The sequence below is a fragment of the Lepisma saccharinum genome, chromosome 1, assembly GCF_977018435.1.
Source record: "Lepisma saccharinum chromosome 1, izLepSacc3.1, whole genome shotgun sequence".
NCBI classification, from domain to species: Eukaryota; Metazoa; Arthropoda; class Insecta; order Zygentoma; family Lepismatidae; genus Lepisma; species Lepisma saccharinum.
In genome coordinates, this window is record NC_139229.1 from 143,297,365 (window position 1) to 143,315,932 (window position 18,568).

General features: G+C 39.7%; 1 protein-coding gene across 1 annotated transcript; it reads left to right on the forward strand.

The window, feature by feature from the left end:
- The first annotated feature begins 13,596 nt into the window (after positions 1-13,596).
- Positions 13,597-18,195, forward strand: LOC145989276 (uncharacterized). Its single transcript, XM_083124606.1, has 4 exons — positions 13,597-13,840; positions 14,874-15,113; positions 16,086-16,322; positions 18,068-18,195. Exons 1-4 carry the CDS (start codon positions 13,627-13,629, stop codon positions 18,193-18,195), a joined length of 819 nt encoding a protein of 272 aa, XP_082980732.1. The 5' UTR covers positions 13,597-13,626.
- Positions 18,196-18,568: the final 373 nt, after the last annotated feature.

Sequence of the window (18,568 nt, forward strand, 5' to 3'; positions counted from 1 at the left end):
CTTTTCACTAACTTATTATTGTTCAAGTGTTATTTTTCCTTGTGCCAGGGTTTTTATGAAAGGCAAACGAAAATGGAGGAGCAACTGTTTGTATTATATTATTATTTTCACAATGGTCACTCGATGAAAAATGAATTAGTGAAATGGATTAGAGAAAATTTCAAGGATCCATTACACGAAGTCAGGAGTCTGGTGTAATGTATTGTGGAATATAAGGGGGGGGTGTTCAAATTTTTTTATTAGATTTGAAATGATTACCTTTTTCAAGTATGTGAATAAGGAGCGGTAAGTGATTATACATCAATAATAAAAAGAAAGCACTCCAAGTTTCAAGTTTTATCTCTGGATTTATGTAGAGAAAGGGGGGGGGGGGATGTCGATTAAATATCTCAAAAACTAGAATACCCAAACTGATTTCTGCTATATGCACTGACGTACGTAAAGGGGAGGTGATTAAATAACTCTACGTGAACAACTTCTTTAAAACAAGGCTAAGAACAGTAATTACAAAATATTTTATGCTGTATTCCGCCTCCCAACCCCATAGAAGGCAGCTATCCACGTATAACATCCACCTGTGCAATTTCAGCCACCTTCGAGAAACAAAATCCTGCGTATGCTAGAGGCCATATGGGTGTCATTTTCTCACACACAGAAACAGTGGAGTAGTCTTGCAAAGGTCTTTTCAAATTCTGAGAGATTCTTCTTCAATGTAACCTGACTTTTGCCTCACCCTGTAGTACAGATGTACAGAATCAGGTTCCCACTCATTCTGGGGAAAACATGACAGCGCATGCCGAGTTCACCCATGATTTACAAGAAGGAATTAATCTAATTTCAAATTGGATGAACCATTTTGAAAACCCTGTAATATTGTATTTCATGAGAAACATGTTTTATACCCAAGAACTGCATTACGTTTGATAAGTAAACTATTGTTCTAAATAAAATGTTTATAAAAAGAATATTGAGAAAATTCCGCTTCTCTTGATTTCGGTGAAGACATGTATTTTTTACACAATTTTTAATGTAAAGTGCTATGTTCATTGTTACAGTTAAATTAGCGGATATCAACATGATACAAATAACAATAACTCCGGAAGAGATCATTTTGGAGGGTGAAGGTTAAGCTGTGTCTAGTGCACTGCGTACCTCCCCTTGTGAGCCACTGCTACATAAACACACGTAAAAATTTATTTAATTAAAAAACTATGTTTGTTTATTTTGTGCAGTTAAAGGGATTTACTGGGAGTGTCTGCCCCCCAATCTTCGCGGTCCTTATTACATCCTGCCAGGTGTTCAATATATATATACAGGGTGTCATTTTAATGGCGCCCACGGACCACAGATTCGTATAGAGGACATCAAACCAAACAACTTTTCCCAGTAACATTTTTCTCGTTGGAGCGTCGTTTCGACGCTACAGTCGTTCAAAAAAGCCCGTTTTGCCGCCTGGATGCTGGGAACCACACACAACATTTGATTGCATTTGTGACGTCATATCCCGTCTTGAAGCGATGCGTTCCAGGGTTGCCAGGAATATACATATTCTGTGAAAAATGACATAGCTTAAATCAGCCACATTATGTACCGTAGAACAAAATGAGAAAACACGTTCTGTAATCTAACAGGAAGTAAACAAACGATACGAAAAATGGTAGAAAGAAAATAGAATTCAAGTGGAAGTGGTCATATCAAATTTTGTCTCAGTTTACATGTCAAATATTTGCAAATCTAGTTACCAAGTTGGCATCTACAATTTAGTCTATCCACTTCGTCCTTCTGATACTAGTTGTCTGTGACACACTGATCAGATGACAAAATAGAAATGAAAGAACTCAGAATTCCAAAGGTAAGCAACACATAATATAATGTATATTCAGGGCATTATGAGGCAAGCGGCAAGAATGATTGAAAATACAGGGCTATAAGTAGTAGTAATACAAGATCTAAGACTACTATGTGTTTATCTATGAACCGGATACACATGTAATAGTTTGCAGCTGTGAACAGGGCAGTATATTCGCTACTGATTCATCATTAGATTGTTACTGTGGTTGTACGTGTTTTAGCAGTAATGTAACAACGTGAACCTCGCATATTTCCGTCATCAGCACAAAAGTACCACAAGGCAACTGGACACAATCCTGTAGATATTAATCTTGCAACGAGATTTGCAAATATTTGACATGTAGATGGACGTAAACAGCCACATGTAAGTTGGACGTAAACAGCCACATGTAAGTTGTAAGTCCAATAAAATTTATTGTTGTTGATATTTGACATGTACGCTGAGACAAAATCCGATATTGACACTTCATTTTGAATAAGTTCTTTACAATTTCTCATATCCTTGGTTCACTTCCCCCTTCCACTAAGATGACTGCTGATCTTCTGGCTGGTAGGCTATGATGTTCGGTCTACTGGAGGCGTTTCTCGCTTCGTTTTACAGCTAATAATGTGGTTGGTGGTTCGTCATTTTTAAGATAATTTGTGTGTTCCTTGCAACCCTACCGTGCGCTGTTTCGCCACGGGAAATGACGTCACAGATACGATCAAATGTTGTGTTGGGTTGCCAGCATCCAGGCGGCAAAACGGTATTTTTTGAACGGCTATAGCGTCGAATCGACGCCCCAACGAGAAAAATGTTACTGAGAAAAGTTGTTTGTTTTGATGTCCTCTATACGAATCTGTGGTCCGTGGGCGCCATTAAAATGACACCCTGTATATATATATATATATATATACAGGGTGTTTCTAAAGGTCGTTTACAACGCTTGGGAGGTGATTCCTCACACGAAAACAAGCAAAAAGTCTAAGTTCCATTTTTACGACTGAGGCTTCGTTTCCGAGATAGGAGCCTCGCAAAAGGTGACAAAGTGAACGTCACACCTGACTGGGACGAATACTATAACAGATAGAGAGGCGGTTCCAAGGGAATCATAAAGGAATCGTATGTGCTCAGTCCGGAAGTCACTAAGAAAAGTTCACTGCACGCATGCGCAATGGAGTCCTCAAAGGAATTGGGGATTTCCAGCAACAACAATGCATGGAAAAGGTATGTAACGCAGCAAGAAGGGCCGTGACAATGAGAAATGCGTTCAAGACAACACATCCCGACCTCAAACATCAAAACATGACCACCGAACACAAAATCCGAAAAGTTGAGCACGGTTGCATACCCCAGTTACACGCGAGGAATGAACGAATCATGTCATGTGGCATACGAGAGACAGGAGGAGGGAAAGAAAAACACAATATCAGATGATTGCGACAACGTGTATTTTTACACGCGACAACTGCGTAATATCCCCCCCCACACACACACACAACAAACAACAAATGCTACAATATCTTACGCACAGACAGTCCGTGTCACTGTACACCAACTGAAGATGTCACTTTCACCACACAAAGGGGGTGGGGAGCAATACCAAAAGTGTTCTCACTGGTATTTGCCGAGGGCAATAATCACAGACGGTTTTCAAAATGTCTGCCGTTTACTTCTACGCAGAGATGACAGCGACGAATCAAGGATTGTCGAGTACGAGCAAACAAGCCAGGTGTATCTGCTACCGTCGCGGCGGCGACGTTGATGCGAGCAACGAGGTCCTCAGCTGATGTGACAGGTGTGTCGTATACGAGGGTTTTCATTTCTCCCCAGAAGAAAAAATCGAGAGGGTTGAGATCTGGCGACCTCGGTGGCCAAGGCACAGGCTCATCCCTACCAATGAACCTATTGCGAAACACGTCATGCAGGAAATGTCGTACATTACGATCGAAATGAGCTGGTGCACCATCGTGTTGGTACCACATTTCTTGCCGCAGTGCCAAAGGTACGGTCTCCAACAGTTCAGGCAGAACCTCACTAAGAAATGCATGATACGTGCGACCATTCAGGCGAACAGGGAGAATGTATGGTCCAATTAAATGATCATGTACTATCCCGCACCACACATTCACTGAAAACCTGTGCTGGTGATGGGCCACAAAAAGTGCATGTGGGTTGTCAAAGTCCCATACATGACTGTTTCTACTATTGAAGACATCCATCCTGGTGAAAATGGCTTCATCTGTCCACAATACGTTTGCCCCGAAGTGAGGGTTTGTGTCCAGCTGATGCAACAACCATTGGCAAAACTCCATACGAGGGCGAAAGTCACGAGGTAACAGTTCTTGTACTTTCTGCAGTTTAAAAGGGTGCATTCCTTCATCTGACAACACTCGCCAAACATTCACATGAGACGTGTTTCGTGCCCGAGCGAGCACTCGCGTACTGGTGCCAGGATGTTCTGCGACCGCTGTTAACACATCTTCTGCAAACTGATGTGTGCGTACACTTCGGGGTCTTCCAACTTCTTGTCGCGGTGGTAACACTGACCCTGTTTCACGCAGTCGACTGTCCACTACCTGAAAGAAGGTGTGAGACGGTAAACGTCTATGTGGAAAGCGTTCTCCATAAAGACGCCTTGCCTCACGGCTATTACCACGTGCCTCCCCATACATGAGATGCATGTCTGCTAGCTGCTGGGTCGTATACGCAGCCATCTGTGTAATAGGGAGCTGGAACTGCAAAGTATTGTTTTTGTTTAACACTGGCACACTGCACAAATTGGCCGTATCACCGTACGAACACCACAGACCAATTGTTGCGATACTTGACTTCCCCACTCCACCAAGTCAACTTCTTTCAATACAACATACTAGTACTCTTCAATGCGTATGACAACCTAGAGCGAACTGCTGATCATATCCCAGCACCTGCAACACGATTGGGACGACTGCCGGAGAGAACCAACCCTTCGAGCTCCTCTCGCGGGAACAGCAGTCATGAAGGTCAAACGTAGACTACGAGAGCCAGACTTGCCTGTGCAGCGCTTCCAAAACTGGTCTCTTTTACGTCACAATGATCGCGTGCGAACACTTTTGGTATTGCTCCCCACCCCCTTTGTGTGGTGAAAGTGACATCTTCAGTTGGTGTACAGTGACACGGACTGTCTGTGCGTAAGATATTGTAGCATTTGTTGTTTGTTGTGTGTGTGTGGGGGGGGGGGGGATATTACGTAGTTGTCGCGTGTAAAAATACACGTTGTCGCAATCATCTGATATTGTGTTTTTCTTTCCCTCCTCCTGTCTCTCGTATGCCACATGACATGATTCGTTCATTCCTCGCGTGTAACTGGGGTATGCAACCGTGCTCAACTTTTCGGATTTTGTGTTCGGTGGTCATGTTTTGATGTTTGAGGTCGGGATGTGTTGTCTTGAACGCATTTCTCATTGTCACGGCCCTTCTTGCTGCGTTACATACCTTTTCCATGCATTGTTGTTGCTGGAAATCCGCAATTCCTTTGAGGACTCCATTGCGCATGCGTGCAGTGAACTTTTCATAGTGACTTCCGGACTGAGCACATACGATTCCTTTATGATTCCCTTGGAACCGCCTCTCTATCTGTGATAGTATTCGTCCCAGTTAGGTGTGACGTTCACTTTGTCACCTTTTGCGAGGCTCCTATCTCGGAAACGAAGCCTCAGTCGTAAAAATGGACCTTAGACTTTTTGCTTGTTTTCGTGTGAGGAATCACCTCCCAAGCGTTGTAAACGACCTTTAGAAACACCCTGTATATATATATATATATATATATATATATATATATATATATATATATATTTTATAATAGTCCATTTCATTTCGTAAATAATTAATTGTGTGCAGCAACATGTCCCTCAATGTGATGTAAGTTGTAAGAATGGCAAGGTTATGATCGTCACAATTCTTGAACCGTTACATGACTGTCATTTCCGAACAAGGCGTGGGAATGGAAAAGTCACAGAAGATAAAAGTTCTGTCCCAACTGACAGGGAAATGAAGACTCTTCAGAAGATAACAACAATGTTCCACATAGTTGTGGATTCCTGAACGTCAATTATTGCAAGAACTGATCAGTGTACTCAGATATGGTCGATTTCCAGGCAGTGAAAGAGCTCCACTTGCAGGCTACATTCAGGTTGTAATTTGAATAGTTATAAATAATGTCATAGTAGTTATTGTTTATTTCTAATAGTAGCAGTCTAAGGTGAACTTACATATTGTCTTATTTTCTATAAATAGAAACAGATAGCAAATATGATTTAAATAAACTTGCACTAAAGGCGAGTTAATTAAACATTCAAGCAAGTAGGAATTTCATTTTCATTTTGGAATATTGGTTCAGCATATCATTATTATTGTTATTAAAATATGTACTTCTCCGTTGTGTCCTAAATGGACGTCAAAAGGGAATAGAGATAAAGTAAGCTGAAGTCCACCCATAAATAGGGATAAAGAAGAATTTAAATTTAAACCTTAGCTATGGGTAAGCGGTGGATTATCACCGCAATGTGTTCACCTTCGTGTTAACCGAAACGTGGGAGATTAAAAATCAAAGGTGATGAAGATTAGGAGCCACCATCAGTCAAATGGTTAAAAAGACAGTGCAAGTGCAACATTGTGATTTTCTAGTTTTGAAGGAGATGCTGTCTGACATTTGAGACTAAGGTTTTGGCACCAGCATCTTTAATCTTATTCAATAACATTTCGGTCGAGCAGATAGAAATACATCATTGATGCTACTAGCTTGTTTGCTAATCTATGCACGAACTTCTGTATTTGTATAACAAATGTAGTTACTGAAATACAGATAGCTTACGCATGCGTGTGTGTTAGTAACATCTCACAGACAGAGGCGGACTATCATCAGGCCCGTAGCCAGGCAGGGGCCAGTGGGGGCTCAGCCCCCCTAGCACTGCTGCCAGCCCCCTTGACATTAGGTAAAACTATTTTGCATTCTAATTTCCTTGAGGTGAAGAGTGAAATGTAGACAGCATATATTATTTTGTTCACAAGTTCGTGAGGCATAAATTCACAGAACATGAACAGCAGCTATTAGATTTGTTCATTCATCTTCTTTGTGAGCAGAAATCTAAGTACCGGCAAGTGTTTAGAAGATTCTCTAGACTTTAGAAACTTCTTTCATAGGGGAGCTTATTTATCTGTAACTTCCCTGCCCCTGTTGCAGCCTCTCGTTTGACAAATATCTGTGACTTTAACGTCATCATCCACATTCCTTCCACTTCTGCGTCAAATACCAACAGATCCATAGTTTTGGGAACGAAGAGGAGTTTTATTGCTTCGGCCGGGGTACGGTAGGCACTATGATTGAAGTTAATATTGTACATTTCTACTTGTATGATTTAAATACCTGTATCATCAAAAATAGTGGGCCTCCTCGATGGGGCAGCGGTAGCCTCGTCGCCTTGTAATGAAGGGGTCCCAGGTTCGATACCCGGTGGAGGCACATGGCACAGTGGTTCGGATCCCACTTTAAAGTGTAGGCCCAGTCCCGATTAGCCTTGCTGTGCATAAAGTGGACTTAAAACACCTAATCAATCAGTCATCAAAAATTGTAGTGTGTGTATTAAGTGATGGTGTGAGTAGATGTCAATTAACACTTCAATAGATGTTTTGGAAAATACAGAAAAACTATAGTATTTGCATGATATTTCTAAATTTTGTTTTATAATAACATAATCCCCCCCTCCCAATTTACCTTCATTTAATACTGTTAAACTTTTGAAAACTGGACTTGATTTTCAAAGTTCCCCGATAAGGCGTGAGCCCCCCCCCCCCCCGATAACCCGTGAGCCCCCCTGGAGATTAATTCTGGCTACGGGCCTGACTATCATGCTAGATTATGTTTAGTTTATCTGTAATTTGTTACATACATATGTCAAGTAGATTTTGTGTTTGGAGCTCTAGTAGATTAGTAGTTCTTCAGATATTTGACACAGACGATCGGAACAACCTCGTTATACATTTTACTCTAAAAACAGGTGATGTATGTTAGACAATAATATTACTTACAATTTTGGAAACCAGAGGTGCGATGTAAGCAACTTTAAATTACACACATTTTCTCCTTGTAAAAAAAAATACACCCATTATAGAATACCTAACAAACCTAGGGGTGCCATAGACCTATTCTCTCCTTTGCCACTAAAGGACACACTGAACACACAGCAAAAACACATGGCCGTAGGCAGGAAAAAATTTCGGGGCGTTCACTCATAATTGTTCCCATGTGCGTCGTAAGAAATTTGAATAATAGAAATAATAATAATAATTATTATTAAATAATAATAATTAAAATTTCATGGTAATAAACGAATTTATTCCAAATGTATTATTATTATTATTATTATTATTATTGCTGTCCTTATATCCTTGAGGAGACTTTTCTACTCTATTCATCAGAAGTGTGAATATGCAGCACAATTGTTTTTATTATTATTATTATTTTTGTACGTTTCATGCAGTGTGTACTGAAATGCATGGTTATTATATTTTGTTATTAAATTTTAGATTGCTTCAGGAAAATGCTTTAAAAGTAAGAGAAATTTTAGTCATAAAGTTTATGTTGTTTGACCATTCACAAAACTTAATTTTTGGGATTTTGAAAACTGTGGAGCCAGTTATTCTCTGGATTAAATGGTACAACATAACCTGGTGCCTGCATTGTAACCTCAATTTTTCGATCTAACGCTGTTTTTCTTTGGTTATTTTGTTCGAATACTAACTAACTGGACTTTATTTCCGATATTAACAATAAAACTAACAAACGTTCTGCTATTTTGTAACTATCAATAAACGATATCAATTCGTGGGGAGGGTATTATGGACCAGTTCGATCCCACTTTCCGACGCTCACATTGTTCTAATGCTTACGAAACAGCATTATATAAAACCACTATGCACTATACAAGTATGTGTTTTATAGGACCTCATATAGGTTAAATGTATGTAATATATCGACCGCTGGGTGAAGGATAGTGAACGTATAACGCGCTACGAAGCTGGATATCCTAGGTTTGAACTCTTGGGGGATTGATTTAAACCCATATCGAACATGGAATTAAAAAGTTGGAACTGGAATTTTGGTAAAAAAACCACATTAAAATACTGACCAAGGCCAATTTATTTTATACAAAACCATGCACTAAAAACGTAACGTTTCCACCCTCTAACAGGGTGTTCTTCAGCCAAAGATCCACAATAAATTGAAAGAGATCTTTGTTTAGTTTATATTTTTTATACAATAAATTTGCATTGGTCAGTATTTGAATGTTTTATTAACATAGAAACAAGTCTTAACAGTGTTATCATTGGGAATTTTGGGACAATCATAAGGGAATTTTCAGTCTGAGCCAGGAACAGCACTTTATAGAGGACAGAAGAAGTGAAAATGAAGGAGTTGCAGGTGAGCTGCAAGAATTAAACCCATTTCCCTCAAATTTCAGAATTCAATTTCTTTTAAAATTCTAGCTCGATCATTTCAGCATTGTCTCCCTGTTGTATTTTTGTGAAACTGCGAATAAATTTTTGAAAATCTGTTACAAATTTTGGTTTCTGAACCTCCATTAATCCAACATGCCAGAAGTTTCGGGGGGGGGGGGGTTTGAACCCTAAAAAAAACCTCTAAATACGGCCATGCAAAAACATATAAATATATTATAAAATGTACATTACATAGAGTGTGATATTGAAAAAAATTCCAGAGCGAAATATTCCACTAATCACTCTTAAAGCATCGTGATAAGTTACTCTATGTGATCAAAAGTATCCGGACACACCGCGAAACGTGTGTTTATCATAAAGGGCGACACAGTACTGCCATCTACCGCGTGGAACACATAGTCAGCGAACGCAGTAGTCTTCAGACAGTGTGAGACAGCAGTATGGGATGGTCTGAGGAACTCACAGACTTTCAACGTGGTCAGTTGGTTGGGTGCCACTTGTGTAAGAAGTCTGTGTGTGAGATTTCCACTCTCCTAAACATCCTTCTGTCCACTGTTTCCGATGTTATAGTGGAGGGATGTGTACAACACAAAAGCGTGCAGGCCAACCTCCCATGTTGACCTCCAGAGCCATCGAGTGTTGAAGAGGGTCGTTCAGCATTATCGTCAATCATCCATCGCCACCATCACACAGGAATTCCGAACTGCATCAGGATCTACTCCAAGCACCATGACTGTTTGGCGCAAAGTGCGGCAACTTGGTTTCCATGGCCAAGCAGCTGCCCATAAGTCAAACATCACACAGACAAATGCCAAACCCTTCATCGTGTGGTGCAAGGGGCGTCGAAACTGGACCATAGAACAGTGGAAAACCGTTGTGTGGAGTGATGAATCACAGTACACAATGTGGCGTTCCAATGGTAGGGTGTGGGTGTGGCGAATGCCTGGTGAACGACATCTACCAGCCTGTATAGTGCCGACAGTGAAATTCGGAGGTTGCGGGGTTACTGTGTGGTCATGCTTCTCCTGAAGGGTCTTGGCCCCCTTGTTGCTTTACATGGCAATGTCACGGCACAAGCTTACGTTAACATTTTAACAGCTTTCATGCTGCCTACCGTCGAAGACCAGTTCGGGGGTGACCATTGTGTCTTTCAACATGACCGAGCACCCGTCCATACTGCAGGGCTTGTGGGGGAGTGGTTTGACGACAACAACGTCCCACTAATGGACTGGCCTGCGCAGAGTCCTGATTTGAAACCCATAAAACATCTCTGGGATGTTTTGGAATGCCGACTTCGTGCTAGACCACACCGATCCACATCAATACCTCTTCTCATTTTGGCGCTCTGCGATGAATGGGCTGCCATTCCTCAGGAAACCTTCAGGCACCTGATTGAAAGTATGCCTACGAGAGTGAAGGCTGTCATCAAGGCTAAGGGTGGGCCAATACCATATTGACTGCCAGTGTTCCCGATGGAGGGTTGCCCAAACTTGTACTTTATTTTCAGGTGGGTGTCCGGATACTTCTGATCACATATATTCTCCAAACTTCCAAAAGATGGGATAATTCTCCTTCACCTGGTCTTCAAATACAATCCTAATTATATACTTCATTAAAACAAAATATAATTTAAATTTTACAGAACATTTTAACAGGTTGTGGAATATACGACAGTCCCGTGAAAACAGGGCGTGTGGCAACTCAAAACCTGCAACTAATTTCGTAGCAAACAAAGAGATATGTATAAATACAGCGTATAAGGTATATAAGGGGTAAACCATTTCATTCGGTTTATACACACTATCCATTATGATATGGAGCCTGAATAGGCTTAGAAATCAATCTAATATTTTTTTATTTCATTAATTTCTACACCAAATAATCAACGAAATACAGAAGCATCACTTAGGTACTTCTTAATTCAAGCACTAGCATGAACAATAATTCTGACAAATGAAGTTAGTGTACTACTGGTTACTATTGCACTTCACCTCGACAACAAGATAACACAGACAACAAAGTGATACCCAGTGGAGGCGCATAGGGGTTCGGATCCAACTTTAAACTGTAGGGCCAGTCCCGATTAGCCTTTCTCTGCAAAAAGTGCATAAATTCAAACTCAAACCACAAACACCAGAATAATCCTAATTTTGATTGATTGATTGAGTTTCATTTTGGGGGCATAGGCTATTCTTGCCCATCACACAATTCGAGGACATGCCCCTAATAAGAAAAGAAAATTGTAAAAATCTTCTAACTCAACAAACTAGTCATTCATTCATTACTTAAAATGGACTAAAACTATACGACTATACTGTCTGTATGGACTAAAATTTTTTTACGTATTAAAAGTTGAGACTGCAAAGGGGTACTCAGCACACACAAGGATAAACACAGGACAAGACAACTCCATAGATAATTATCCTGGCCGTGGATCGAGGCGCCAGAGCCTCGTTGGCCTGCAAGAAGCTACGGGCAAGTGAGGAATCTCGATTTTTTGACTGATAGGAAAAAAAAATTCTTTCAACGCCATCACCACATTCTATATCAACTGACGCCCTGGGATAATTTTCAGGTACCAGAGCATAAGCGCATACCTCTGAAAGTATGCTGGTGGAGGAGGGCAGATTTTGGGGGTTCTCCCCCTTTCTCACTACCATATCATTACCTATATCTACGTATATCGCATTCTACAGAAGAATGTTACAAAAGATCCGAAGAAAACTTGGATCTTTCTTATAAGCAAATGACACCTTCTTAGAAACACAAATGTCATGTTACATATGTTAAAAGAATAAACCAAGGATGGACTTAAATTACAGAGAAATCGAATGCTGATATAATATTGTACCTGCTGACTAAACGTCCATGTTGTACTCACTGTAGTAGCTAAGGTTGAAGAGCCTGTTATGCCGTTGGGGAATTAATTCAATGTCCTTTCTTTGTACTGATTTCACTGCAGAAATATTGTTTATAAATTAATTTAGTTCCTTGTACATTTCAACTTTCAGTTTCATTAATACACCAACACTTCCATACTACTTAGTAAACTTGTTAACGTTATTGCATAATAATAACCACTCAGTTCCCGAAGTGTAAAAATTGGTGAAAAATATACAGCTCTCTTCGATCCGACCGCTACCCAAACAGGATTCAATGTTGCCAAGCTGTTCTAACTTATATCACTACTTCCCTTTTAAATCAACACCAGATCAACAAGTGGTGCTGATGGTTCTTAGTCGTCCTAAAATTCAATCATTCCAAGACTTACAATTAATTTGTTGTTATGCAAGATTTGAGAGGCGATACCGAACACATTTGTGCCCATGAGCATAGGCAGAAAGGTAAACAGGGAGGACATATCCCAGTAATTAAAAAATGTACTTGATATATTGTGTATATCCGTTTGTTGATAACTATTTCAAAGTTTCGTCACAGTGCCAGTAGTCATAACGTATAAAATAACCTCTACAGAGAATCGAACCCGCGACCACTTATTTACAAGAATGTAAAGATAACATAAGTGATGTTAAGTTTTACACGAGGTGACGATGAGACAGTTCATAAACAAATGAAAGGTCGGAAACGCTTCCTTTCTGAACTTAATCGTGGAGAAATACTGTCTCCAAGATAAAGTAAGAAAAGGAGGGGAAAACTGATACATACTTAGAGAGCGATGGTATCAAGATGATCGCAAGGAGAACTGATGGTGATTATATATATATATATACCTAGGTATATATATATATATGTATAAAAGAAAGGCCTCCCCGATGGCGCACTGGTAGCGTCGTCTCCTTTTAATCATGGGGTGTCCCGAGTTTGATTCCCTGTGGAGGCGCATAGTGGTTTGGATCCCACTTTAAATTGTAGGTCCAGTTCCGATAAAGTGGACTTAAAACACCAAATCAATCAATATATAAAGAAAAGTTTCGGAGAGCACTTGAGAGCTCTTGGTGAGCATAGAAAGACTTACTTGCCACATTCAAAATAAAGACTGCCATGGTCACACCATGCACTACTTTCTTTGTGTAATTGTCCGCTACTACTTCTATGTTTTTATTGTATTCTTGTTAACCAAATCAGTCGTCAGAAACTATCTATGTGTAAAGACCCTGTAATCACGGCTATCTTCAAATTTATAATTCCAGTACTTAATGAAAAGTAATAGATGCCACTGCCTTTGCCTCTTATTCCATTTCACACTCTGGATGGAATTGGCTTGGTGTTCTGATTGTAATGTGAGAAGAGGCGAGCCCGAGTACTATCTTATCAGACCCTGTAGGAGGTCAGAGATGAAAATGGTTTACGAGGCGAGCGTTACTTCCCTGGAACGTTGCAAGAACGTAGCCCGCGAGAGGCAAGGGTTAGCCTTCAGCTTTCAATCAAATCCCGGAAGAGACAGGCGCCATGTTTGCTTTGTCCACGACTGTCCGGAGTTCGAGCTCTTCTCGTCGCTGAAGGAGGATCCAGAATTCGACTATTACAGCCTCTACGCAGATCCATTGCGTAAGTTCTTATCAGTGTTTTTTCACCTGCGCCTAAACTGAGGTTTAATCTCAGATCAAAGTTAAATCGTAACATTGAGCTGATAGGTTAATGTAAATATTAATAGCCTACGTGTTCTAACGATGAATTTAACTCAGGACTGCAACTTGCATTATGTTATTATGCAATAACGTTATGATATAACCTCTTGAAAAGATAATTATTAATCTATTATCCTCAAGCACTTTTCAGTATAATGATTCGTCACGAAACGTTAAGCTAAAGGCACGTATATGCGCATTTTTGCTGCTTTTACCTAACTGTACTTTTCAAGCTGTTAGTCGATATTTTATCGTATCAAAAGCACAATTTAGTTTTCGAAATGTAAATATCTTAAAAGTTTAATCTAAATCTAATTTTATCGATTGAAAGTCATTGTTTAATAATCTATACCCAAAACTTACCTACACACAGTTCATGACCGCACATATCACTATTTTGAAACCTTGTCACGTTTGTTTTATTTATTTTTCTTTTCCAATCTTTTCGTGGATCGTGACATGAAAAGAAAAGAAAATAACGATGTTTAGTGAGAACTTGAAATTTCTTTGTTGGGTTAACTGTGTGTATTGTTTTAATTTATAGTAGGACAATTTTTTTTAACGTTTTCGAAGGAAGATTAATTACAAGAAAGTCGGTAGTGAAAAGAGATAAATAAGTTATTATTATTATAATTACATAATAGCACAGATTAAATGTTATGATCACACAAAAAGACACTAAAGCATAGCATTGGGGCCAGGCCTGAGACGACAATTATTTGGACGAAGTTCTTTAAAATACAAATATGAATTTTCTAATAACAAAGACTAAGCGTTTTGCTAATAAAAATTAATACAATACGGTGTGAAACTTACAGGTGGAGTGATGCACCAATAAAGATTGGACATCTACAATCAGCAAGAGCTAACAAAGAATATTCTTGCGAAGGGGAGTGATTGAGCAAGGTATGACCCCACCGACAATAATCTGTTTGATCTGCCACTGCTTTCAGCCAATACAAACTGCACCTGTTTGCCGACTATCGGGATGTTCCGAATGTACAGGAAGAAAATGAACTACACCGATTCTGTGGCTACCTGCCGCATGGACGACAGCAACCTCGCCCACATCCTCACCGAGGATAGAACCAACGGCCTTTCGCGGATGATCTCTCGCCTCGGGCAGAAGAAGGCAATGGCATATGTGGGCATGGACGATTTGGATGACGAAGGAAGGTTTGTAACTATTATAGGTGAGTGTGAAACACGGCTTGGATGTAGGGTGTCTTTGGCATGGCAAATCTTAGCTCTCCTCCACACTGGTCGCCAGGAATTTTTGTGGGGAGTAAGATCGTTGATACATATAATTGATTAAGTAATAATAGTAATGCAATCTATTATAACAGTAATTAGTAATAATAATTCATCATAATTATTATCAATTTCTTTATTATTTCCAATATACAGTTTGGTATTTTGTGTACAATTTGGTAAACTGTACAAGAATTGTCACTATTTTACATGGTCTCAACAAAACTCTTATAATAGGAATATGTGGTAGAGCTATATTTAGTTCAATTACAATGACACGCACCAAACCGTTAAAAATAGTACCTATTTTTACTAGAACAATACTGTAAAAATATTATGTGTTTCATAAATATTAATAGAAGACCACTGCGAAGTATTGTTTTCTAATTGCTATTGTTAATTAATACTGAGAATATTTTTATGTTTTCAGCTCCTTTAATGTAAACATTCGGAATCATTTCATCATAATACCAAATGTGTATTTCAAATTATGACATTTCCAATTTTCAGAACATACTTGCACAGTAGCTACTATTTATTAGTTATTTCTTGGTAGTTAGATATCATAAGCTTCATGTGAATCTTTGACATTTTTAATCGACAACAATTTTCCAGCAAATCCACTGGCGTGCCCAAGTATTTATTAAATGGGTGAGAGGGTTGAATTGTAAATCTGGCTGCATTCTAGGGGAGGCGGGAATGCAATAAACTATTTCGTGTAACTGGAGCTTTTAACTCTATTAAATTTGTAATCATAGACAAAAATGGAAATCGCGGGTCATTTTAATGGGGTTTGCAATGACAACTTGCAATTTTTTATTTTCTCAAAATAATTTCGAGGGCCAGTAGTTCCATCAGATCCCTCCCCCACCCACCCAATCGAGCAAATGGAAATTCAACTTGTTAAATTGCAGGTCGGCCATTGTTTTGCTACGATTTCATTGCTTGGGCACCCGGAGAGCCGAAATCTCGCCACGAAGACCAAGACTGTGTGGCTCTGGACAGCAACAGCATGTGGAGGGTGGCCGAGTGTAAAAGGAGGCTTCCTTTTGTCTGTGAACTGTTTCCCTCAGGACCTATGCCAGTTATAACAACCACCACCACTACCACAGAAGCTGTTCCGCTTTGTTCGGCGAGGTTTCCTTTCTCAAGTAAGTACTCATTCTATTAAGTTTCTTGGACAATTAGTCAGATGGCAGAGTTCAGAGATAATGAAACCTTTGCTTTACAAGTATGGCCCCATATAGGTGTTTGTAGCACGCACTGATCCTAAATGAAGTCACAAGACCATACGTACAGTCACAGGCAATACAAATGGGACACCTAGATCCTGAAATACTAGCTTCCCTGCAAGGCGTTATGTGTGTTGCCTAAATTTACGGCGGTGGTAGAAGTTACCATAGAAAGTTGCTATTAAAATTCACTTGTCGCTTGTGTAGCTTGTGAGTGTGTGTACCGACCAGGTGGCCGAACACGTTAACCGCTCTGGGCAAGTGACTGTCTGACTGTCCATTCATCAATTCCATCTGACCATTACTCATCTTCATCGTCGCGATTAGCCAAAAGTGGAACGGAAAAGCGACGCTAAGTAACAAAAATACAAATGCAAATACAGTAGCGCGTCCGCCTGCCAGGCTGGAGACCCTGGTTCGATTCATGGAGCAAATGATTTCAGGTGGGACTTTTTCAGCAATTTCCCTACATAAGGCTCTGGAGTTCACCCAGCCTCTAATGAATGGGTCTAGGGGAAGAGAGTAAAGGCGGCTGGAGCGTGGTGCTCATCACCTCCACAAATAACCGAGATTTCGAATGTTGAGGGTCCTACCTCCATGTCTTCACTGCATGTTGCAAGCGGTAGCTTTACCTTACGCACACACACAAAACACATTCAGAGTGCTCGGATACAAATATGACAGATGAAGAATAAATATTCAGCATGTTACTCGTGAGTCGTAAAAATGTAAGTGTATCTTAAGCTTAGTTTTGACGATTTAAACTGATAGTATCACTAGAAATAGGGGGTATACGCAGTGGCGTAGCAAGGGGTGGGCGAAGTGGGCGACTGCCCGGGGCGTCGCGTTTTATGGGGTACATACAAAAAAAATGTATTAAATAGAAGCGAGGGGAGACAATATGGAAAAGGTTAATTCTTGTAGGTAACAAAATTAAAACATTCTGTTTATATCTGGCTTTAAATTCTAGTTAAACGTTATAATGAGTCAAATCAGGGGCGTAGCATACAAGCTCTAAGCCTAAAGGGGCCCGGAAAAAGTAAAAATGGTTGTCATATTTCTCATGTAAAACATTTACAAGAAAATGCACGATAACTTGCGTGTACATTTTTACCCATTTATTCTTTTCTCGAATAAAAAACAATTTGTCTTGTCTTTTCTTCTTTCTCTCGACCTTGCACTCGCGACTTTAATATGTTATCAAAAAAAGCACCTCCAACTGCCACGAAGCAAGTGCGAGGCATTTAAATGCTTGGGTAGTTTGCAACTCAAGAAGGCAATGGATAATATAAACAGTTTTCACTTCCTTCCTACAGCTTCATATTTCAGCTCCCGGAAAATAAAGAAAGACATTATTAGATTATTAAATATAATTTTCTTCAGTAATTTATTATTTAAATATTTTAATTTGCTGACGTATCCCTCATGATTTTGTAACGATTCACATTGAGATTTCAGATTTGAAAACGGATGGGCGCCTCGTATTCTCATCTCGCCCAGAACCTCGCGATATTTTGCTACGCCACTGGGTATACGCGAGGAGACACTGTCCTTCCCCAAGATTTTGGAATTTTTTCAAAGTATGCGGGACGGCCTGAAGTGGACATGAAACACAAACTCACTCACTCACTCGATGCTTATGCTTTGTCCTTGTCTTTCTTTAGGGAGGAGACATCCTTGCCGAGAACGCCAAAGAAAAACAGGTCCAAACCAGAAGTCAAGACAAAGAGAAACGAAGATGGAAGAAGTGAAGGAGGAGATTGATGTAGCGAACCAACGCTGCTACATATGATCCTTCCTATATTTCCTAATTATCATAGAAAAATCTATCTGAAATAACTCATCTTCTTGAAGAGGATTGCCATTTGAATAAATAATACGGTATATGTTACAATAAAATGAAATATCTACGTATATTACACATGTAAGAAATATGAAGTTTCCTTGTTTCTGCACTGAATTACACATTTTAAATACTTCCATTGCCTCGTATGTTTATTTCTACGAAAGTTTTCCTTGATGTATCATTCTATGTAGTATATACAGTACTTGCCCTTTGGAATTTAGTCGGTTTTGTTGTATTGATGTAAAAATATATAACGTAAGGATTGTGCCCAGGCAGAGACAACCTTTTAAAAATAGAGATGAGAACGAGACGAAACCGA